This window comes from Zootoca vivipara, chromosome 9, assembly GCF_963506605.1.
Source record: "Zootoca vivipara chromosome 9, rZooViv1.1, whole genome shotgun sequence".
Lineage (NCBI taxonomy): Eukaryota > Metazoa > Chordata > Lepidosauria > Squamata > Lacertidae > Zootoca > Zootoca vivipara.
The window spans coordinates 59,176,222-59,199,139 of NC_083284.1; the positions used below are offsets into that span (position 1 = coordinate 59,176,222).

Sequence of the window (22,918 nt, forward strand, 5' to 3'; positions counted from 1 at the left end):
GTTTGAAGCTCAAAGTTCAAATTAGTTCAAAGTTCAAAGAAGTTCAAAATTTGTAGGGGGGGCACAAAATGTCGGGTTAATGGCACAAAACTAGCACAAAAATTGGTATCAGTTGGGGGGGATCCAGAATTTTGGGGTCACACATTAATGAAGCTGCCTAGAGGTGTCGACTTACTTGAAACATTTCCCCTCTCTTTGGAGTTGTTCTCTTTTGGTTAGGGGGAAAAAAAGACTATAGCGTTGCTTCTGAGCCTCTGGCATTCTTTGCTGCATGGCGTTATGCCAGTTCATTGAATTAATGTTTCAAAAATACAAGTCCTAATATTTCAAAGCGAGAAATAAATATGTAATAATGCAATGGAAAGAAATGCTGCTTCACTTTTAAGCCTAGAAGCTGCCTATTGCACATAATCTCACACCTCAAAATCAAGATGAACCCCGTACTATACCCAGCATCTTCATCACACAATACACACAGAACTTAGCAGCAAAGATACAGTGACTATTTCTCATGTTTAAAAAAACTAAAATACACAGTAGTTAGCTAATTACTATGGGGATAAATTTAGAGCCCTTTCTTATAGGCTCAAGCAAGACCCTGCCAACAGACTTTTCTTTTCCGTTCTGATCAGTTTTTAATCAATGTATCCCAGCAACAAACATCCAGTTTTATTAGTCTGTGAATAAAGTGAGTAGGGTTTTGTTTGGATAAGAAACTCCTATGCAAATACATGTAAACTAAGATGAATATAAAAAATGTGACCCCCAAACTCAAAATATGTAAATAATTCCAAAAATAAAAACAACACTTGGAACAGAAACCTTAAAATCTGAAAAAGTATGGAACACATAATTGTTCCCTACAAGACTTGAGACTATGATTTGGGGGGATATCTGTTAGCCTGGATTGCTAATAAAGACTTAGAATTTAACAAGTGTGGCATCCAGTTTTCCTCTGCGAGATCTTTGGCCTTGTTGAGCACCAAAAGCACAAAAAATAAACTAAACAGCATAATGGCAACTATTTTAAAAGATTAACAACTAAACCATATGTCCTTTTAATGTGTGTATTGATTGTGTTGTTCCACATTCTCTTGCCAGATCTAGAATCACATGCAGATTATCTCTTAATAGTGAATTCTACATCTTACATATTTATTGCTACTGAATATTTGGTGTTTTACCTGAAATCCATTAAAAATAACACAAGTTCCCATTTGTTTTGAACTGGAGAGTGCAATATACAAGCCCAGTTCCTTGCATCTTTAATCCAAAGGAATGTTTTGGATCACCAGAAACACACATTTTGAGTAGCTTTTCCTCACCAAGACATTTAGCAATTATTCTTTGTTGAAAGCTGTATTAAAAATCATTTGTCTCCTGCAAAGGGGCTCTGGTATTCCACCATAATCAACTCTGTTCATTGTTTACTGTCCTGTACTGGAACTATTGGCGACATTACACTTTTTTTAATCTTTTTTTATCTTTGTACTTCTTTCAAGAGGAAAATGTCTCCGAGCGGAAGAACAAAAAAGCCTTTGGCATGCAATAGCGTGTTGAGAAAGCGGAACATCAGCTCGAGCTGCGAGGATAACTGTTAAAGGTAGAGGGAAACATCACAGTCGAAGTTTTGGGTATTCAGTCAAACAAAAAATGAAGCATATTTTTTAAAAAACATACAAAACATTTTCAGAAAGATCCCAATCTGGGATGTTTTGGAGGTTTCCAAGGAGGCCTTTTAATATTTATTTTGTAAGGTAATCTGGCTTTGTAAATGCTGACTGCGGTAGGAAGTGGGCAAAAGAAAAGGATTTTTCTTACGATAGTGACTGCCAGGTAACGCTTGAATTTAAGACTAACACAGTTATGAATTCCTGTTCAATGTGATTAGCTTAATGAATTCAAAGAGAGTTGAAGTAGCCAAACGGGGTGACCACGTCTAACCTGTATAACAAAGTATATATTTGAGATTTGTTTTCTATAATACCTATACCATGCATATTACATAAGTTATCCACAAACATTGATTTCTTCTCACCAGTTAAATAACTTTTGGTGTAAGGAATAATATCTTCTTTCTCAGTGCCCATCATCTCCTCCCATTCACACAACACATACACCTTACACTGGACTCCAGAATACTCTTGTATTGGCGTGAAAGCTCTTCTTTGAATCCTGTAAGCCTGAATTGCCCTTATTTGGAAGAGAGAGAAAATCTCTGGCAATTCACATTCACTCAGTAACTTATTGTTTATTAGCTTTTTGATGACTGTGTGAATGGCCTCCGCTAAAAGCACTGCATTGGGGTGGGGTGGGGTCAAATGACATAAAAAGCTCTGACTGGGGTATTTGAGCTGTCATGTTGAAGTCACCACCGCGAGATTATTATGCATCGGGCAACCCACTTTAATTCTCTGATTGTTAGAATTACAGTCTTGTGGAGGAATTAAACTGCACCTCTCTCTAAAAGATTTCAGTGGGGAAATATTGGATGGATTGTTTTGAAATCTGTTTCTGACCTAAGTTGATGTGCTATCCAACAAGGAACTTTCTGACATGCTAAGAAAAGCAACTATCTCAAGGAGATATTCACAGAATGAATGGCAGCACTTACACAAGGTTCAATGCAGTGAAGTGCTATGCTTGAAGACGGTATTGTGATGGGTTCAAAACCTGATCACCACCCTAGAAACTGGGTCACAGCACTTCCTGGTTCCTACAACATTGTCCACAGAGGAAATTCTCAATACTGGGGGGCTGATTTATTTCCCGCCCAGATCCTGCCCACTCTCTAGTGCCTATCAGTGACCATTTATCACGACAATCTTGTTTTTAAAAACACACTTCAGGAAGAAAGTAAATTAGACCGAGAGATGTAGAGGGCCTGTATTTGCTTTTTGTTTTTATTATCAACAATCAGTTAATGGTACACTCTTGGAAAACTATATGCACATGTAGAAATATTTCCCCTTTTAAATAGAAGCATTCATTTTAACCACATATAAATAAATCTGAAAATCCTGAAACATAATTTATGATGGTTAATGCTCACAAACATATCCCAACACAAAAGGAAAAATAACAATAATAAAAAAACGAGACAACATGCAATTGATAACCAAAGCTGATACCATTGCATGAAGCCGACCTCTCTAAACGCAAAGAAATGTAACCAGTGAGAACCTCATTTCTCCATAAAGACACACCATAAAGTCTACAAGGAGAGAAAACATTATTTATACGTCTAACTAGAGTAGACAAGTTTGTATCAATATTAACACTATACAATTGAGTCACAGAACACAGTTTTAGAAAGACACAGAAAAAGATGGTAAAGCATGTTGTTGTTTGTTGTTTAGTCGTTTAGTCGTGTCCGACTCTTCGTGACCCCATGGACCATAGCACGCCAGGCACTCCTGTCTTGCACTGCCTCCCGCAGTTTGGTCAAACTCATGTTCGTAGCTTCGAGAACACTGTCCAACCATCTTGTCCTCTGACGTCCCCTTCTCCTAGTGCCCTCAATCTTTCCCAACATCAGGGTCTTTTCCAAGGATTCTTCTCTTCTCATGAGGTGGCCAAAGTATTGGAGCCTCAGCATGGTAAAGCATACCTGTCGACATAACTAATACCTAGGTTCTTGTGCCTTGTAAAAGAAACATTTTTAAAACCCTAAGAAGAGATGCCTAAAAACTGTATGGACAATGTAATCGCAATCTTCAGAATGAATTCCAATCCATTTGCCCGAAAGGGCTGTTAAGACCCCTGGGGCTATTTTGGACAGAGAGTTGGTTCACCTTCTGTAAACTTCTCCCTGCACATTGAAACACACAATTACGGTAGGATTGCAGCAACTGCGGTGGGGAAAGGGCAGGGCCGTAAATGAAAAATCTAAATCCGTGCTAGTAATGATCACAAGAATAAGAGGGTTGGCTATGCTGAATGGTCAGGGCCGGTTCATGTTGTCACTCGGCAGGGCTGGAAACGTGGTTGGTCCAAGAACTGCTTCGCACGCGTCTCAATGGATTACTGTGTGTGGCTGAGGGCTGGCAGCTGAACTCTTACACGACTTTCGATCACCCTCGCAGGAGGAGATGAGAGGGGGGACGTAGCGCTGGATCCTCCGGCGGCACCTTCACAAATGCAAGTCATCAGCGATGCTCCAGTTACCGGCAACCAGGCGCAAACAGCAACCATTTGGCACACCACCCCAAACCACCTGAACGTAACTTGAACCATACATACTGTACATGCATACCCTTTGACAACTGCCACATCAAATTAGGTCACCTTGTTTAAGAGGAATGCTAAAGAAAATTAGCTTTCCCTGAGGCAAGCTGCGGTTTCCACAAGGGCTGGTGTTTTGTGGTGCAAAAATATTTCTGGGAAGCCTTCAGAAATGCGCTCCCTTACCTAGAAAACAGAGATTGATCTACCGAGGCGGCAATCCGTAAAGTTTAAGGCTTAAACATGCTTATTAGGAAGTAAGCCCGATTGAAGAGTGTGGAATTTGGTTCCGAATAAAATATAACCAGATCGCACTGATTCTGTAACTGTATTCCCCCCCCCTCCGGTGTAACATAACATTTAACTGTAATTTTTAGACCCTCCGTGTCAATTATATTCTAGGGAAGCTGCGAAAGCAGGAAGGGGTGTGCGTCCTACTAGCCTAACCGATACATTCAGAAGCTGTGCTCTCGTTACAGTACAAACGACTTGCACAGCAACCCCTTGGTTTCAGTACGTTTACAAATTTAGACCTCTCAACTCCGTACATGTTCTCTCTAGGCCTCTTCAGCTCAGCCCACGAAAAGGAGTGAGTGAGTATGGCGGCAGGGGGGCGGCGGAGTGGGCTCCAATTCAGCCTGGGGTGGGGTGGGGGGAGATCGCGTGGCTCTTAACGGCGCGCACTTGTAGGCGACGGCTGTGCCAAGTCACCAAATGGAGCGCTCTCGATGCGCAAAGCGGACGAGCGGTTTCGCATCGGGGGGTGCGGGTGGGGGACCAGCCACGCTCAAATCGCCTCAGCCTCAAGGAAAAGCCCGGCCAAGTGGGGAGGTGGGGAGGAAGGATTACATTGCAGTAGCAGCAGCAACACCAACAAAACGACACTGGCAGCTTGTGGACAGTTTTCTCCCGGCCAGGGACTGCGCAAGGAGGAGAGGGCGGAGGTGCGGCGCCTGCAGCAGCAGAACGCTGCGCACGACGGGGCGCGCTCGCTTGTTCGTAGCCCGGGCAAGGTCGTTTGCAAGTCCGCGCCGTCGGGGCCGCTCCGACGTGAGCGAGGAGGGCAGAAGTGGAGGCCTGGCGAGTCCCTTCCCTGCAGAGGGCGCCGCCTCCTCGCTCTCGGCCATTGGGGAAGCGTCCGTCGAGGGAGGCCCGGTCCCGACGACGCAGCCCCGGCCGGCCGGCCCCGCGCTCAAAACATACTGCTCTTCACCAAGGTGCCTTTGGTGCCGTTGGGTCTCTGCAGCGACGAGAGCACGCTGGCGAAGGGCCCGCCTAAGGAATCCGGGATGGAGGTGATCGGCCCCGGCCCGGGGGCCCAGCCCTGCCCGGGCCCCGCCGCCGCCGCCAAGCCGCCAGGCCCCGACGGCGCGCCTTTGCCGGCCTCCTGCCCGGGCCCGCCGGCTCCGGGTCCGCCGGGGCCTCCCGTAGGACTGGGCCCACCGCCACCGCAGCTGGGCGCCGGGTTGGGGTTGGGGCCGGGCCCGCCGGTGCTGTCCGGGTCGGTGCTTTTTGCCTCTTTGCTCTCATCGTCCCGCGACGCGTCGGACTTCTTCCCCGACGAGCCGTTCTTGGCTGCGGCCGCCGCGGCCGCCGCCGCACGCTCCTGCTTGCGGAACTTCGCACGTCGGTTCTGGAACCAGACCTGGCAGGAAGGAAGGAAGGAAGAAACGAGAAAAAAGAGAGAGGTTCAGAGGGGGGGACACGGGCTTTCTATTCCCACGTGCACGGGATATGCGAGTCAAGCCAGAGCAACCTAGAGTCACCGATTCTGTGTTTGTGATTATTATGCGAGACCATCCCCCTTTCCTTCCCCCCCTCTCTCTTTCTCTCTCTGTCTCTCACAAGCGCATCTTGAAAGCCACTTTGCCGTAGTGTGATTCAAAATAGCTGGTTCAGAACTCAGCGGCATAGCTGTCAACTTTTCCCTTTTATCGCGAGGAATCCTATTCGGAATAAGGCAATTTCCCTTAAAAGCGGGGGTGGGGGGACGGTCACTACTAAAATCATAGAATTGTAGAATGGGAAGGGACCATGGGGCGATCTGTTCCAACCCGTTATCTTTTACCCAACGTGGGGCTCAAACCGACTGAGCTATCCCAGCTTCAGCCAAAGAAAACAATCAATAAACATGTGGAAAGATCTATCCTTGTAGGTCTTAACTGGCAACTATTTTTAGTACGTGAACTTGAGTGTGCACCCAAAAGGATTAAAATACCCACTGCTAACTATCCTTAGGGTATGGGTGTAGGATGGGGAATTAAAAGGCCCATTTCCGAAGTCAATGCCAACCGACGGGCAATAACCGGCCAGGTCTTGCGTAGAGAAGCCCATCTGTGAGCACCACAAATTCCCATCCCTGTGAGAAATCAGGGGTAGCAGCAATAGTAAGATACTGTAAATAACATGTTACAGATGGCCGGCTTATTCCATGGTTGTATTTGCTTTCTGGCACGATGCGACTGGGTAAATTGGCTTTAGACACCCAGTGTCTAAAAGATGCTAGTTAAAACCACCTTATGTGGTCCTTAGGAAGGAGAAGATGTGAAATGGACATGCTGCAAATTCAGGTTATACAATGTGGTGGAGTTCAGGGTTGCAAATTCTTCCACTTATGGTTTAGAAAATACCTGAAGGAGCATCTCCACCTGCATCGCTCTGCCCGGACACTGAGGTCCAGTGCCAAGGGCCTTCTGCTGGTTCCCTCGCTGCAATAAGTCTAGTTACAGGGAACCAGGCAGAGGGCCTTCTCGGTAGTGGCACCTACCCTGTGGAACGCCCTCCCACCAGAGGTCAAAAAGAAAAATAACTACCAGACTTTTAGAGGACATCTGAAGGCAGCCCTGTTTAGAGAAGCTTTTAATCTTTAAGAAATTAGTGTATTCTAATATTTCTGTTGGAAGCCTCCCAGAGTGGCTGGGGAAACCCAGCCAGATGGGTGGGGTATCATTTCAGCATTTCGTATCATTTCAGCAGAGGACTGTTTTCTCTTAATAGGTCCAGACAATGAACTGCTGTAATTTACTCCCTATTGTGTGGGCAGTGTGGACAGGAAAAGTCCTTCACTGCAGAGTTGGTTGTTGCTATAAACTAACATGTATTATTGTTCTTCTGCTGAGGAATAATGCAGCCTGTCTGTGAGTTCTGCTGGCCATCAGCTCGGCCACGGTGCGTAAATAAAAAGAACAGGCGACCACTCTTAAGATGTTTCCAGGTGTGCTGGCATGGAACCAGAGCATTGGCCACACACATCATCTGGCATGTTGGCTAATTGCTAGTTGTTGTTGTTATTATTTTTTGAATTTATATACTGCCCTATACCTGGGGGTCTCAGGGCAGTTCACAGAATAAAATCAAGAAAAAAACCCATAGAATACCTAATAAAAACAAAAACAACACCAAAGCAGAACAGCCACATTCCCTTTCAGCTCCAATACCAATGACTCTCCTCTGTGGGAATTTATTGCTTTTTGGCATCATCACCCTAACATTCTTCTGCCCATGCTTAAAGCCTTCATGCCACAATCTGTCGTGGCATGCTTTGGCCTGGCTTGCTTTGCAAATTAACTGCTCCCCTGTGACCTGCTTTGTGGTATATCAAAGTGGTTTGCAGCCTTGTTTTCTCAGAAATCTCAATTTCGTTCCGTTGAGCAGTTGGATAGGATTGTAGTCTTAATGACTTGTGTTATTATTTATTGGCGCATCCTAAACCATTCTTTAGCACCCTTGAGATGCTCAGAAGTAGTGAAAGGATAGAGTATTTAAAGCAAACATGAGGAACCTCTGGCCCTCCAGATTTTGCTAGATATAAACTAACATCATTGCTGGCCGTTGGCAACATCTGGAGGGCCAGAGGTTCTCCACCCCTGATTTAGGGTGTGTCTTTAAGACACATCAGTGGGTGCCAAATATAATTATTTCAGATCAGTGACTCCAAGGTAAAGGTGTTTAGATTGCAGATCAGGTGAGATCTTGGTGTAAAGCTCTCCCTGCTTTTAGAATTCAGATTTCCAGTTTGCTAAGTTAGAAATAGAGAGCATTGCCAACAAGAACTCGGGGAGAGGGAAAAAAATCAAAATTATAGAAGAGATGCAAATATCTAATACTCGGAATGGTGTGGTCCTCACCACATGCTGCCCTGTTCAGCTATCCAGCTGATAATGTGTCCTCTGCCAAAATCAGGAACTGACAAGGTTCCTGTACAGAAATGGGTGGCTCTAGGAAGTGAGCCAAGCTGTAGGGAATACATATCCTAGTCGCTGGGCTCACCAAGGAAATTGCTGCCCTTAGAAGTCTTACTCATTACCATGAGGAACGTGAAACAGCTTTGGGATGCAAAGCCTTCTGCTGCTGCTGATGGAGGAATGACTCAAGATAAACGAGGTTTTTGTTTTTTTTTTAAAAAAGGCAGCAGCCCAGAATGATTTTTCCAAAGGGAATTATGAAAATGTGCAAAAGCAACAGGCTTCCCACCCTGGGACTCTCTGTCGTTGGTTACTTCCCGTCCAGCAAAATCTTGAAAGCTGCCCGTCGCTACCTTGCGAGAGAGACCCACCCGCGATGCTTTGCTCCGGATGAAGCGGCCTAGGCGGCTGCTGCAATCCGGATCGAAAGGAGCTCCTTCACCAACCTGAACTCTGGCTTCGGTGAGGTCGATTTTGAGGGCCAGCTCCTCCCGGGTGTAGATATCCGGGTAGTGAGTCTCCGCGAACACCCTTTCCAGTTCCTTCAGCTGAGCGCTGGTGAACGTGGTCCTGATCCGCCTCTGCTTCCTCTTCTCGTTCAAGCCTCCGTGGTCGGTGAAGAGCTTGTAGGGGACTAAAGAGGGAAAGGGGAGCGGGATGGGAGGAACAGAAACACAGGCCAGTCGATAAGCTGCTGCGATTCCCCGCATAAGCCGTTGGAACGCGAGGACAGCAGTTCAGGGGATCCGGTTTCGAATGGTTTCACTGCGCTTGCGGCGGTCGGACGGAGTGTGACCCGCGGAACCGTTTACTCTACACCGCCGTGCTAACAACCCGCTTAACCAGGGAGCTTACTCGCGAGCAGACATGGAGAAGAAACGCATTCGTGTCCCCTCCGTTTTCTGAGACGGTTAACGTTTCTAATCCAGAAAAGGGAGGGGGATGTATTGCAATAACGAAATGGATAAGGAAGGAGAATGATACGGTCTGTTTGCAGATGGATTCTCCAAAACACTATTTTTTACTTTCGATATAGGTTATTAAAAAAAACCCAACCACCTCCCTTCCCACCCACCCCGACAGCATCTGTTTATTGCGGTTGGATCAAAAGTATACCACCCTTAGCGACGATTTTCCAAAAATGAAATTGCGGGGAGGGGGGGCGATGACAATTAAGATGGGGGGTGGTTCGTTGGAATGGCAGACAAATCTTGTAGTTGCGCCGCCCGCCATCTCCTTCAATATTGCAAAGAGAGATGACGAATGGAGAGATTGGCAGGGCGATCTCGCTAGATGCGGGTATGAGCGTTCACACAAGACGGCAAAGGCTGCCTTTCTCTCAAAATGCTACTGCTACATGCCTGCTTGATTTACATAGCTGCCAAGTTATCCCTTTTTTACAGGGATTTTCCCTTATGCTGAATAGGCTTCCTCGCGAGAAAAGTGAAAACTTGGCAGCTATGTTGATTTAGTACAAAAATGGTTCAAAAATAATAATGATCCACGACCAGCACCAGAGATGCTGTTGTTTCCATGGAAATTGATAGCGAAATCGACACGTTGCGTTGACCGGAATAGAGCAACGCGGACAGGTGCCATCCTAAATATGTTGCCTCGGAAGTCCGATTGAGCTCAATGGGACGTGCTCCCAAGTAAGTGTCGCCTCCCCCTCCCGGACAGCTCCAGAGCTGCCCCTGAATGTTTTGCACCTCCTCCCTTACTCGAAGTGGGATTTCGTTGTTCCTAGGGGGGAGCTGCTAAAAAGGAAATAAAGTAATGAAAGAAAAAGGGAAAATACTAGCAGCGAGACAGTGCCCGCTTATCTCTCTGCATGGCTTGTTTACTGTTGTTGCCCGTGGTGGTGGATGTGGTTTCTTAAAAGAGGAAAAGGAAAGAGAAGGAAAGGAGGAAAAGGCGACGAAGATGAAGATGATGAAGAAGACAGTGTCAGTAATGAGCTTTCCTCGCGGCTTATTTAATTATTTCCCCCAGCTTTTCCGTCTCCCTCGCAAAGTAAATAAATTATGCCGATCATTTTGGCAGTTTAAGATAATTTTGTTGGCGGTTTCGGGTGTGACTTCGGATAGTGTAACGGTGTAAGTGAATTACACCCCCCCTCTCACCCCCCCCCCCAACATACAAACCCAACCCAACCCAACCCACCCCTCCTCTCTCCTCTCCTCTCTCTCTCCTTCCCTGCAATCGCTCCTAACGTGATAAATTCTTTCATTTGTGTAAGCAAATTTCGTTGGGTAAATACTAAACACATTGCCATTTTCCAAATGCAATCAAAGCGAGGCTTCCCTCTCCTCTTTTTTTCCCTTTTTCTCTTTCTCCTCGGTCGGGCTTTGGCTTGGCTCTTCCCCCTTCCTCGTCTCTTGCCCTCTCTCTCTCTCTCTCTCTCTCTCTCTCTCTCTCTCTCTCTCTCTCTCTCTCTCTCTCTCTCTCTCTCTCTCTCTCTCTCTCTCTCTCTCTCTCTCTCTCTCTCTCTCTCTCTCTCTCTCTCTCTCTCTCTCTCTCTCTCTCTCTCTCTCTCTCTCGGATACCTTTCCCCTTCTCTCTCTCTCCAGTCTCCAGCCAGGGCGCAGGGTCCTTACCTGCCGCGTATGGGCTGCTCTGGTGGTCCCTAAGGGTGCCCAGGCTGCAGGATCCGGGGGTGAGGGACGGGCACCCGGAGGTGGCCCCGAAAGTGGTCCTGATGGGGTTATACTGGAAGCCACTCGCCTGGCTGCACGAGCTGAAGTCCGCGTAAGCCGATGCCAGGCTGGACGTGTCCATCCCAGCCATGCACGACTCGTAGGCGGAGGAATTGAGGTAAGAATATTCCATTTTATACATTGGAAAAGGCTCGGGGATGGCCCAGCCAACGGGTTTGGGGGCTGGAGGGTGGGGAGAGAGAAAAGATGGGGGGCTTCTTGTCAAGGTGGGGTGGGGGGTGGGGCGAGGTGGATGGGGGGGAAGAGAAGATGAGCCAAGGCAAGGGGAGAGAGCGAGATGCTCACAGCTCCGCTCTTGCTTCCAGAGTGGCCTCCTTGCTACCAGCCGTGCCGAGTTTTATGAAAAAACGGCTCCTATGAGCTGCCTTGCCTGAGGTCTCTAGAGCATATAGTCCTCATCATAAACTTGGCTGTTTCCACTTGGACAATAGCAAAGCGGTTGGTCTGATCGCGGGCGCTTTTTACATGACAATAACTCATCAGTCTATTGGGCTGGCAACTGGGGTGGGGGGTGGGGGGGGGGGGGAGCGAGGGAAGAGGGGAAGGAGGGGGAAGGGGAGAAGGAGGGAGGGGGAGGAAAGAGGGAGGGAGGCAGGCTGAGCTGCCCAAGATCCCTCTGGCTGATTCCTGCATCTCTAATGAGAATTTAATATACACCCTCTCGACGTCCCCGGTCCTCTGTTTCGCCAAGCAGCCTCGCTGCCCTTTTAATTCAATCAGCCTCCTTGGGAAAGGAGGAAAGTTGGGTGACGATTTTCCCTGATCCGATTTGCCCGAGCTTTTAAGCCTCCTTTTTAACTGATCTCACTCATATACACACACGCACCCCCTATATACAGGGGTGCCAACTTGCTTAAAATATTTGGGGCCCCAGGTAAACCCGGCCCCACATAATCGATCACAAGACACGACACCCACACGCCGTTTGAATGGCAATGCCTATCAACTTTGAGGCCTCCCCCCCTCAAATATTTAAATATTTTATTGGGGGGCTGGAGGGACCTCGCCCTCTAGAAGTTTGCCCTATGATACGCACACCCACACACCTGGGAATAAAAAGAGAGAAGGGTTGGGGGTTGTTGCTTTGGGTGTGCGTGTGTGTGTTTTAAGGGTGTGCATGTGTGTGTGTGTGCATCAAGAAGAGAAAGACGCCTCCCTCTCCCGCAGCTTCGGACTAAGGAGTGAAACCCCGGGGTCTTCGCGAAACCTGCTTTGTACGCGCGTTACGCGCTCAATTGAACTCCAAAGAGACCCCCTGCCGAGCGTGAAACGCTATAAAGGACGAAGACACTGGCAGGACTCGGGCACCCTGCGAAATGGACCCCGGGGTGGGGAGTGGCAGAGGATGCAGGGGTTTCCCAAAGGCACCTGGTCGGAGGGAGAGTGGGGCGGGGGAACCGACGGGACACCCCGCGCTTCTCCTTCCAAGGTCGCGCGTGCCTGGTGGCGGTTTCCACCGCGTCTCCCTTTCCTGACACCATCCGAACCACCACCAACTCCCTCCCCCCGCCCGGTGGTTCTCGAGACTAACCGAGAGCCCACGAGAAAAGCCCGTCCGCACCCAACCCTTGGGTTTCAAAGGCAGCGGTTAGGCCCAGAGGCTGGGTTTAAATCACGGGCAGGTCCACAACGCGCGTCGTGGTTTGCTACCCGCCCACCTAAAACCCGCATGGGCCGCATCCTTTCTCCCGTCGCGTTCACAAAATACGTCTCCCCAGCCGGACCCTAACAGTTTTATAATCCGATGGATTTTAGCGGAATAGATATGGACACCCTTTCATAGAGATCGAGGTGGGGCCGGGTTTTTTAACGTGCTTTGTTTTTGTTTTGTTTTTAATTTTTCGTTCGCCTTTTCACTTTCTGCGCTTAGTGGAGGTCCCAACGTAACGAAAATAATGACATTAATCTACTTTAAAACAGCTCCAATAACAAGTTGGTGTCTTGATGCTCCCGATGAAGTCACGTTTTCTGTTTACTGACAACGCTGCAGCTCCCTTCGCATTCCCTTGTACCTGTATAAGAAAATACCGGTACATTTCTCCTCCCAGGGAGCCTAAGCTAATGAGTTTCCCCCTAAATTCTTGTCTGTGGATTTCACGATTTGCATGGTGCTTCCTTGCAGATCATTGCAGCCTGTTATTTACCCCGAAATACAAAGTCCACGCCATCCATTTTCCTGCATTTAGATCTCTCTTCCTTCCTCTGAGATGGTCAAAACCAAACTATCGCGAGGCAAGTAGCAATGTTTGCAAAATGAATAGGCAAGTGGGGGGGGGGGCGAGGGGAAGCAAACAAACTCCGGATGTTTCTGAAGGTCTCCGCGCGCGCAATCACAGCTTCCTTGCATCCCTCCCGAGCTAATAAAACTAGCACACTCGGATAGTATTTAAAGCCTTTAAGACCGATCCGAAGTATTTGCAGAGCTTTAACCGATTTCATCAACGAGCCGAACAGAATGGAAAAATGTGCGGGGAGAAATCTCGCGTGCGCCGGAACTACCTCCGGACTTTCTCCAGTGTTTTATTGCACATTAAAAGGCTCCTTCAAACCCTGAGCGCGGCTGCAACGGGCGGTGTGTGTGTGTTTTGCTACATGTCCTTGTAACTCGCCGATGAAAAGGGTTCTTGAGAGGACAACCCACGCAGCGCCGTTGCAGTCCGTGGGCCAGGATGGCGCTGTAGTCGAGGGTGCTCTCGGAGAGCGCGCAATTGCGCGTCGGCCTTGGCAGCGGGGAACCGGAGCCGGGGGGGAAACGGGCACACTTTCCCGGAGCAGGCGAGGATAGTCGGGGAGGGAAACATCTCAAGTGGCGACGGAGAGTTTCCTGGACGACCTCTCCGGAGTCCAAACGCGGGGTAAGGGGTCCGCCGTCTATGCAAAACTTCTATCTCTGATAAGTCTCAGGCAAAAAAGTGGTGCGCATCGAAAGGCTATTAGGAGCTGGGGGGGGGCGGTTGTTTGCCCTCTTTGGCTCATACATACATATCTGTATTATACACACAAACACACGACACACCAACCCCGGGCAGAGGAAAAAACCCACAACGCCAAGCTGACTCGGAGGCGGAGTCCTCGGGAGTGGCTCCAACGCAACCACTCTGAAGGCCTCTGTTACTCCACGTGGTCTCTTGACGCTTTTAACCCGGCCTCCAGTTAAGTAAGCTTCTACACCGGATTTAATGTCTGCTTGGGGCGGGGGAAGGCTCCTTCGGTAACATAAGTATTTCTGGAGTATCGTGCTTTGCGCTACATCAGTTTTTCTCACACTTGTTTTTCTGGGTTACACTTTCAGAATAAATATTGGCTTGCGCCAGAACAATAAGAAATGCATTGGAAAACAAGCAACTCCTAGCGGTGCTTGATTTTGAAAAGATAAAAGAAAGAATTTTTAAAATATATCCTATACTGTACTGTACTGTACTATACTATACTGAAATGTATAAATTATTGTCCTTGGATCTTCCTGCCGCACTTGGCATCCTCTTCTGCCACATCCTTTGAGAACCACGGTGTCAGTTGCAAGAACCGTAGAATTGTAGAGTTGGAGGGGACGGCGAGGGTCATCTAGTCCAACCCCCTGCAATCCAACATGGGGCTCAAAGCCACAACATAGAGATTATATGATGATACCCAGCTCTACCTCTCTTTCGATTCAGAACCAGTGAAGGTGGTGAAGGTCCTGTGTGAGTGCCTGGAGGCGGTTGGAGGATGGATGGCGGCTAACAGATTGAGGTTGAACCCTGACAAGACAGAAGTACTGTTTGTGGGGGACAGGAGACGGGCAAGTGTGGAGGACTCCCTGGTCCTGAATGGGGTAACTGTGCCCCTGAAGGACCAGGTGCGCAGCCTGGGAGTCATTCTGGACTCACAGCTGTCCATGGAGGTGCAGGTCAATTCTGTGTCCAGGGCAGCTGTCTACCAGCTCCATCTGGTACGCAGGCTGAGACCCTACCTGCCTGCGGACTGTCTCGCCAGAGTGGTGCATGCTCTAGTTATCTCCCGCTTGGACTACTGCAATGCGCTCTATGTGGGGCTACCTCTGAAGGTGTCCCGGAAACTACAACTAATCCAGAATGCGGCAGCTAGACTGGTGACTGGGAGCGGCCGCTGAGACCACATAACACCGGTCTTGAAAGATCTGCATTGGCTCCCAGTACGTTTCCGAGCACAGTTCAAAGTGTTGGTGCTGACCTTTAAAGCCCTATATGGCCTCAGTCCAGTATACCTGAAGGAGCGTCTCCACCCCCATTGTTGTGCCCAGACACTGAGGTCCAGCACCAAAGGCCTTCTGGCGGTTCCCTCGTTGCGAGAAGCCAAGTTGCAGGGAACCAGGCAGAGGGCCTTCTCGGTAGTGGCACCCGCCCTGTGGAACGCCCTCCCATCAGATGTCAAAGAGAAAAACAGCTACCAGATTTTTAGAAGACATCTGAAGACAGCCCTGTTTAGGGAGGCTTTTAATGTTTAATAGATTATTTTATTTCATTTTTCTGTTGGAAGCCGCCCAGAGTGGCTGGGGAAACCCAGCCAGATGGGCGGGGTATAAATAAATTATTATTATTATTATTATTATTATTATTATTATTATTATTATTATTAAGAGTCTCATGCTCTGCTGACTGGTCATGTATCACCTCATTTGCTTCAAAATGCAATCAGTCAAGCTTGCTGTGCTTGGGAGCCCGTGGGGCATTGACTCTTGCTCCCAAATCCTGCCCTGGTGATGGCCTTGGTGAAGTGGGGACGACGACATGGACACACACACACAAATTTGGCTCTTGAAAAATCATACCCACCGATGAGACATGCTTCCTCCCAATATCAAGATTAATTCTAACCTTGCTGATTCTTGCATGTGGTCATACTTAGCAGGTGTTGTTTACCCTGCCAAGGACTGCAATGAGCAGATGACGCTGCTGCTCGTACATGTGGCCATTCTAGATTAAAAGCTCTAGTTCGCTCTCATATCAGTGACACACTGAGGAGGCAATGGGTATGCCTATGGCCCAAAAACTACAGTACTGTCAAGGCTTGGACCAAGGTACATCTCCTACATAAGTAATAGCAAACTCGTTCTTTGGGTCCTCATGTAACCAAAATGGCATGAAAGGAGGTGATAGCAGGCTTCAGGGAAACCCTAAGGTTTGCAGAAGTACAAGGATGTGTGAAGTATTCCACCCCCACCCCCACCCCCAAAAAAAGTCCACTGTGGTCTGAGTGTTGGACACAGAAAGTTAACTGACGGTTGGGGACAGAACAGAAAACTGGAAAGGGGAAGGGAAGGGAGTGTTCTGAAAGGGCATGGCTGGCTGGCTGGAACCCTGAACAAAAGCATTGCACACTCTGACATTTTGCTGCCGTTCCACTTGCAGGAAAGTTAAGGATGTGTCCCAGAGTTCAGAAGCAAACCCAAAGTTGACTGGCCAGCCAGAAGCAAACTGGCAATATTTTTGTACCGTTTGGCCTGCGTAAAAGCTAAAGGTAAAGGGGCCCCTGACCATTAGGTCCAGTCATGACCGACTCTGGGGTTGCGGCACTCATCTCACGTTATTGGCTGAGGGAGCTGGCGTACAGCTTCCAGGTCATGTGGCCAGCATGACAAAGCCGCTTCTGGCAAACCAGAGCAGCACACAGAAACGCCGTTTACCTTCCCGCTGTAAAGGTAAAAAGGTAAAGGGACCCCTGACCATTAGGTCCAGTCGTGACCGACTCTGGGGTTGCGCGCTCATCTCGCATTATTGGCCGAGGGAGCCGGCGTATAGCTTCCAGGTCATGTGGCCAGCATGACAAAGCCGCTTCTGGCAAACCAGAGCAGCACATGGAAATGCCGTTTACCTTCCCGCTGTAGCGGTTCCTATTAATCTACTTGCACTTTGACGAGCTTTCGAACTGCTAGGTTGGCAGGAGCTGGGACCGAGCAACGGGAGCTCACCCCGTCGTGGGGCTTCGAACCACCGACCTTCTGATCGGCAGGCCCTAGGTTTAACCCACAGCGCCACCTGCGGCCTGCGTACGTTATTCTTAATAGGGGATCCCACACAGCGACGGGCACATACCTAAGATGATACAACTGCCAAATATGGCTATTTCACCTGGTTGTTACATACAAATCTGGCAGAGATAGTCATCCTAACATTGCCAACAAATAAGCATTCTGGACAAGGCTGGAGGTCCTAGTCTTGGGGACTTTGGGGGCAAGGCCTAGTTCTGCTCCAGACCATCTCCTCGTATCTCATAGGCCTGCTCTTCGTGGTCACTGTGGTTACTGCAGCTCTTACCGCAGCCACTGGGCTGGATGTAGCATTTTAAGGTTCCTTGTCAGCTGCAAGACACACCTCTATTTCTACCTGGATTCAGCTAAAGGCTGGGTTGGAGACTGCAGAAGTGGACCGCGGCCGAGCAGTAAATTCTGACGGAGGTGCACGTGGAGGCACACATTCTGTGGGAATGTTTAGGAATGTGGATGCGGAGATATTGTTTAATATATCCTATCCCAGCTTGTGTTAGCAAGCTCCAAACTTAGCAGAGTTACATTCCCCTTTTAATGCACAGCAAAAACGGTTGCACAGGCTTGCTTAAGCCTCTAGAATTAAATATATTTACTGGATTTTCCCCTTTATCCCTCTTTAAAGAAAAGACACAACACGACACAGTGCTCTTTAAAAGTAGAAAGAGTTTACTTACATACATCCTGAGTTAACAGCATAATCTCAGAAAGGCAGGCTTGCTTAGAAAAAGTAATATTGTATATACATGTGAAGTTCACTCATAAGGGGTGAGACTCCATTTTCTCTCTCTTGGCTGGAAGCTGTTGCTTCTCTGAAGTCGGGATTCAAAAAGAGCGAAATGGCCGCTGGCCGGTGACTTTACCTGGCCAGGTGACGCCCATCTCAATTACATGTAGAGGAAGCCCATCCCAGATCAGTCGCAGGAAGTTTTGCTGCTGACCTGGTCAGGTGTCCCTCCATGTGGTCACTCTAGGAACTGTTGTGACTTGACTGCACCTAGCTTTACATCCCACACATTCTGCACATGTGGAAGTGTGGAAGTAGCCTATGGTGGAGTCGCTTGGATAACGAGCAACTGCTAGTAGCGCGGATCACAAGCTGAACGAGCCAAAGTCGTCTCTGCCCAGAGAAATGGCTGGCAGTGACAGTACCCTACCTTGGCCTCCTATACAGTTGGTAGCAATGGCAGCCCCAGATAAAGAGAGAACCATTTCTTTCTTAAGACCTTAGGCAGGGCTAAAAACAACACCTCCCTGGTCCCAACCACAACCGAGGCTCCATATTACAACCATTAAATAGCCTTTAGTGTTCACATTTTTCTGCTGCGACTCAGCTGTATTCTTTATCCTTCACTTATGGCGCCCATTCCCCCCTCCACCTGCTTGCCACCTTCTAGTCTCCATTCAGGGTGCCAGTGACCTCTCAGGTCCTGTGCTCCCCTGTTCTTTTCATTCCACCCAGCCTTCTTTCAGCCCCCTGAGCAAATGCCCTTGACTTGATTATCTCCCTTCTGTTTTCATATTTATTCATTGTTTTCGGCAGGGCAGGGGAGGAGTGGAATCTTTTGTAGATTTCTTTCTTTCCCTTCCCCAAATTTTCCTCTAAAGATGAAAGAACCTGCTGGGTTTCCCCTTGCTCTCCCTGGCACCCCGAGGCCCCCTGCTCTTATTTTTTGTTTGGAGTCGTCCTTTTTACACGCGAGCCGTTCTCCTCAAAAGTTGTAGCAAATGCTTAATTTGATTACGGCAACTATAGGCCAACTGCCTCAGCAGCCTTCCTCCACGCGTCTGGAGAGAGTGAAAAGGAAGCCCAGCTCTACGAAATAATCAAATCAAAATGAAGTGTGGAGGGGGGGGGGGGGCGGTGGACAAAAAAAGAAGACGTACACACACACACACAAACCATCCTGACTTCCAGGCGGCACAAATAGAATTAAGAGTCACCAATAGATCCCCTGTCCCGCTTCCCCGCTTCCCTCCCATTCCAAAAGGCGGACTTTTGTCTGCACATCACAAATTCAGGTCCAGCCAACCAGAAATACAGTTTGTTGCTCTGTCCTTTATTAATACAGGATGAGGAGGTTTGTGTGAATCTTCCCTTTCCTCCTGCAGATGGTTACAGCAGAGACCAGGAAGGTAGTGCAGGAAAGAAGCTAACACAGGGCAAGGGTTGGCAATGTGCATCAAGAACAGATCAGTTTGGAGTTGAAAGGAAACTTCTCTATCCTATTCTTTGGCATTCTTAGAGGAAAATCCCCCTTCCTCCCACAGCATCTATCTCCCCCCTCCCTTCAAAGTCAGAAAGAATGTTAGAAGACAGGGAAACAAAACAGCAAACAAAATGGTATTGTACTGAAGTAGCAATTGACGGGCAAAATGCTTGTCAGGCCCATCATGTCTCACTCCTATGAAGCTGTTTTTTTCCGCAGGCTAAACACACAGTAGTAACATGGGAACGAATCAAATATTAAACACCAGCGAGCATTTCAAAGGAGCTTTCTTTTTGATTGCTTTATTTGCGAGAGACTGCTAATGATTCCCACTAGAGATGGCCACGAAGCAAAGGATCAGATTCAAAAATGTCATTTGGGCTCAGGACGGCTCCCCAATTTTCTTCCATTTATGATTTTTATATTCACAAAAAAAGAAAAGAAAAACAGACTGTAGCCTATGCCAAGGGACACGTCGAATATGTTAGTGATCAAATTCAATATCACAAATAATAGAGTCACTAACGCAAGCAACAGACAATAGCTGTTTCTTCAATGGAAGTCAATTTTGTGTGAATAAAGCCTTGTAGTCACAGACTATATTTGTATTTTTTTTTCTTACAAGATGCTTTTGTTACTTTGAGAGATTATAGGGAGCAAGTAGGCACTTTCTCTGTATCAGTATGCAATCAAAAGTATCTTCTCTACGTTTTTTAAATGGAATAATATTTATATTTCTTTTCTCTCTCTTTTATTCCGTGCAGATGAGGCCAGCTAATAAATCTAATAAATCTGCTGTGCTCTCTGCACATTTAGAAAGCAGTAAGAGGGATCTGGTGGCTATTCACCATGTTTTTTGCATTATATTTTGCACGAGCGATAAAATGATCCCCTCTGCATGTCACATTAAACCATAGTTTAAAACAAACTGTGGTTTAATCTGAACGAGCAGCATGCACACTGTTCAAAAGCTCCCATGGAGCTGCCATATCCTGGACAAAGCAAGCCCAAGTCTTGCCAACCAAACTCAGCCTTGGGGTTTGTTTCCTCCAGACCTATGGGGTTGTAAGCCAAGAACAAATCTCGGTTACTACTCAGCGTCTGCTGGGAGGAAACAAGGGTGAGCTTGGGGTTAGATGACTCTGGCTTGTTTTGGCCACAGTACAGCAGGAGTTGGGGAACGAGCAGTGCATGTTCATTCACATTAAACCGGGGGGGGGGGGACCTGTGGTCCTGGACTCCAATTCCCATGAGCCCTAGTCCGCATGGCCAATTGTCAAGGATGTTGGGAGCTGTAGTTCATCATGCAACACATTTCCTTGTTGCCTCCAGAAGCATCCGAAGAGGGAGAGGCATGGGCGTACCCAGGATCAAAACTAGGGGGGGGGGCAAGGGGAGGGGCCAAGGCACGGAAGGGGAGGGGCCACAAAGTGGGCGGGAACAGCGAACTCGCGCTCCGCCGGGCTGTGCCCCTCCCTAGCAGCAGGGCTGGTGGGCGGAGGCGGAGCCCCGCCCAGCGGAGCGCGAGTTCAGCGTTCCCGCCCACCGCGCCGCGCTCCCTTGGTTCCCCGCCGCGCTTGGCCTTGCCTGAGGGCGCGCCGGGGAGCTGGAGGGAGGGTGCAGCGCGGTGCGGCGGGAATGGCGAACTTGCGCTCCGCCGGGCTGTGCTCCGCCTCTGCCCACCAGCCCTGCTTCTAGAGTAGGGCAGCTGCCCTAACTTGCCGCATGGTGGGTACGCCCTTGGGGAGAGGGCAAAGCAAGGAAACCGACAGCGTAATGACACTGGCGACAACGGGTATGCTTTACTATATGTTACAGAGGGGATCCTGCTCTTAGCAGTAGTTTCCTGTTTCTGATTATGCACAGGCCTACTGTAAAGCTCATTAGTGCTTCATTTTCACAGCTTTGGGAAATCACAGAGTCTAGGGCTTGCTGATCAGAAGGTCGGCGGTTCGAATCCCTGCAACGGGGTGAGCTCCCGTTGCTCGGTCCCAGCTCCTGCCCACCTAGCAGTTCGAAAGCACATCAAAGTGCAAGTAGATAAATAGGGACCGCTCCGGTGGGAAGGTAAACGGCGTTTCCGTGCACTGCTCTGGTTCGCCAGAAGCAGCTTTGTCATGCTGGCCACATGACCCGGAAGCTGCCTGTGGACAAACGCCGGCTCCCTCGGCCTATAGAGCGAGATGAGCGCCGCAACCCCAGAGTCGGACACGACTGGACCTGATGGTCAGGGGCCCCTTTACCTTTACCTATCTCATAAGCATGTTTTGCTGTTATATGTAGTTGTGTTTTTTGACACCAGCTTTGCTGGCTACGAAACATGAGCATAGCCAGGATTATTATTATTATTTTTTGAGGGGAGGACTTTTGTTAGGGGGGAGCAGAACCGTCAGGATTGGTCAGTTGGTTAAGTATTTCTATTGTTTTACTTGATCGGGGGCGGCATCTCCCCCCCTGGCTATGCCCATGCTACAAAAGGATAGCCTGTTATGTATGATAGTGTTCTGTGTGTGCATTTTTATAAACACAGGAAAGCAGGAAATGAATGAAGTGCGACAAGCTTCTTCCAGCAGAGGGATCTCCACATTGCTTTTTTGCTGCAGTTTTGCTTATAGCAGGAACAGCTGCTGGCTCGTGGAAGGTGGGGGGGACAAGAGCATTTGAAGAGAGGCACAGATGTAAAAGTGACATCTGCCTGTGACAAAGGAGAGCAGATTAAATTAGGCAAGGAGGCCTTTCTGTTTGCAGTGAAATTGGAGAAACATATTCACTGTGTCTGGGACGGCAGCAAGAAGAAGCATTTGTGAGGAAGCATTGACTACAGTTGGTACCGCCAGAGATGTAGCGTGGAAGTGATACAGGAGACGTATTGGAAGAGACAATCCGTGGAGCATTTAGACAATTTCAGCCCTTGGACCGATTGGTGTTTTGGGGAGCAGTGTGCTTCCCTGAATGGTGATGAAATGGCTTCTTCATTGACTTTGAAATCTGGCAGGCCAGCCCTGCTGCGTTTGAGGACCCTCCTAAGTCCTGCCCTGGTTGCTCCATTGGAGTCAGTAGCAGAAAAGAACTCTGAAATGCTAGTGGTCTGTAAAATGAGTCTTCTGCCTGAGATCAACTCACGTGGAATAAATGCAACCCCTAAATTCAGAACGCATTTGATTTGTTAACCTATCACATTTGTGCCCCGCCATTCCATTCCTTCAAAAAATGGTTTACATTGGGGTGGTAGGTAAGGTAAAAGGTAAAGGACTCCTGGATGGTTAAGTCCAGTCAAAGGCGACTATGGGGTTGCAGCCAGAGCGCACGGAAACGCCGTTTACCTTCCTGCCACAGCAGTACCTATTTATCTACTTGCGCTGACGTGCTTTTGAACTGCTAGGTTGGCAGGAGGTGGGACAGAGCTACAGGAGTGCAGCCCATCGCAGGGATTCGAACTGCAGACCTTCTGATCGGCAAGCCCAAGAGGCTCAGGGGTTTAGACCATAGCGCCACCCGTGTCCCAGATTGGTTGGTCACAGAGGAATGGTGGGAGGAACCAGCTTGGGGAACTCCCAAGGGGAAAAGGCTCAGAGCCCA

The 22,918-nt window shown here is 48.4% G+C and overlaps 1 protein-coding gene across 1 annotated transcript; it reads right to left on the bottom strand.

Moving 5' to 3' along the window:
- Positions 1-5,416: 5,416 nt before the first annotated feature.
- PHOX2B (paired like homeobox 2B) lies at positions 5,417-11,246 on the bottom strand. Its single transcript, XM_035113475.2, has 3 exons — positions 11,006-11,246; positions 8,855-9,042; positions 5,417-5,869 (listed from the first exon to the last, which is right to left on the bottom strand). Exons 1-3 carry the CDS (start codon positions 11,244-11,246, stop codon positions 5,417-5,419), a joined length of 882 nt encoding a protein of 293 aa, XP_034969366.1.
- Positions 11,247-22,918: the final 11,672 nt, after the last annotated feature.

Bases quoted from the DNA above. Each gene is read 5' to 3' on its own strand.
- PHOX2B (XM_035113475.2), bottom strand. From the start codon at position 11,246: ATGTATAAAATGGAATATTCTTACCTCAATTCCTCCGCCTACGAGTCG. The intron at 9,043-11,005 runs GTAAGGACCCTG...TTCCCTCTTTAG, and splicing joins GAGCAGCCCATACGCGGCAG to TCCCCTACAAGCTCTTCACC. The intron at 5,870-8,854 runs GTTGGTGAAGGA...CCTTCCTGCCAG, and splicing joins TCACCGAAGCCAGAGTTCAG to GTCTGGTTCCAGAACCGACG.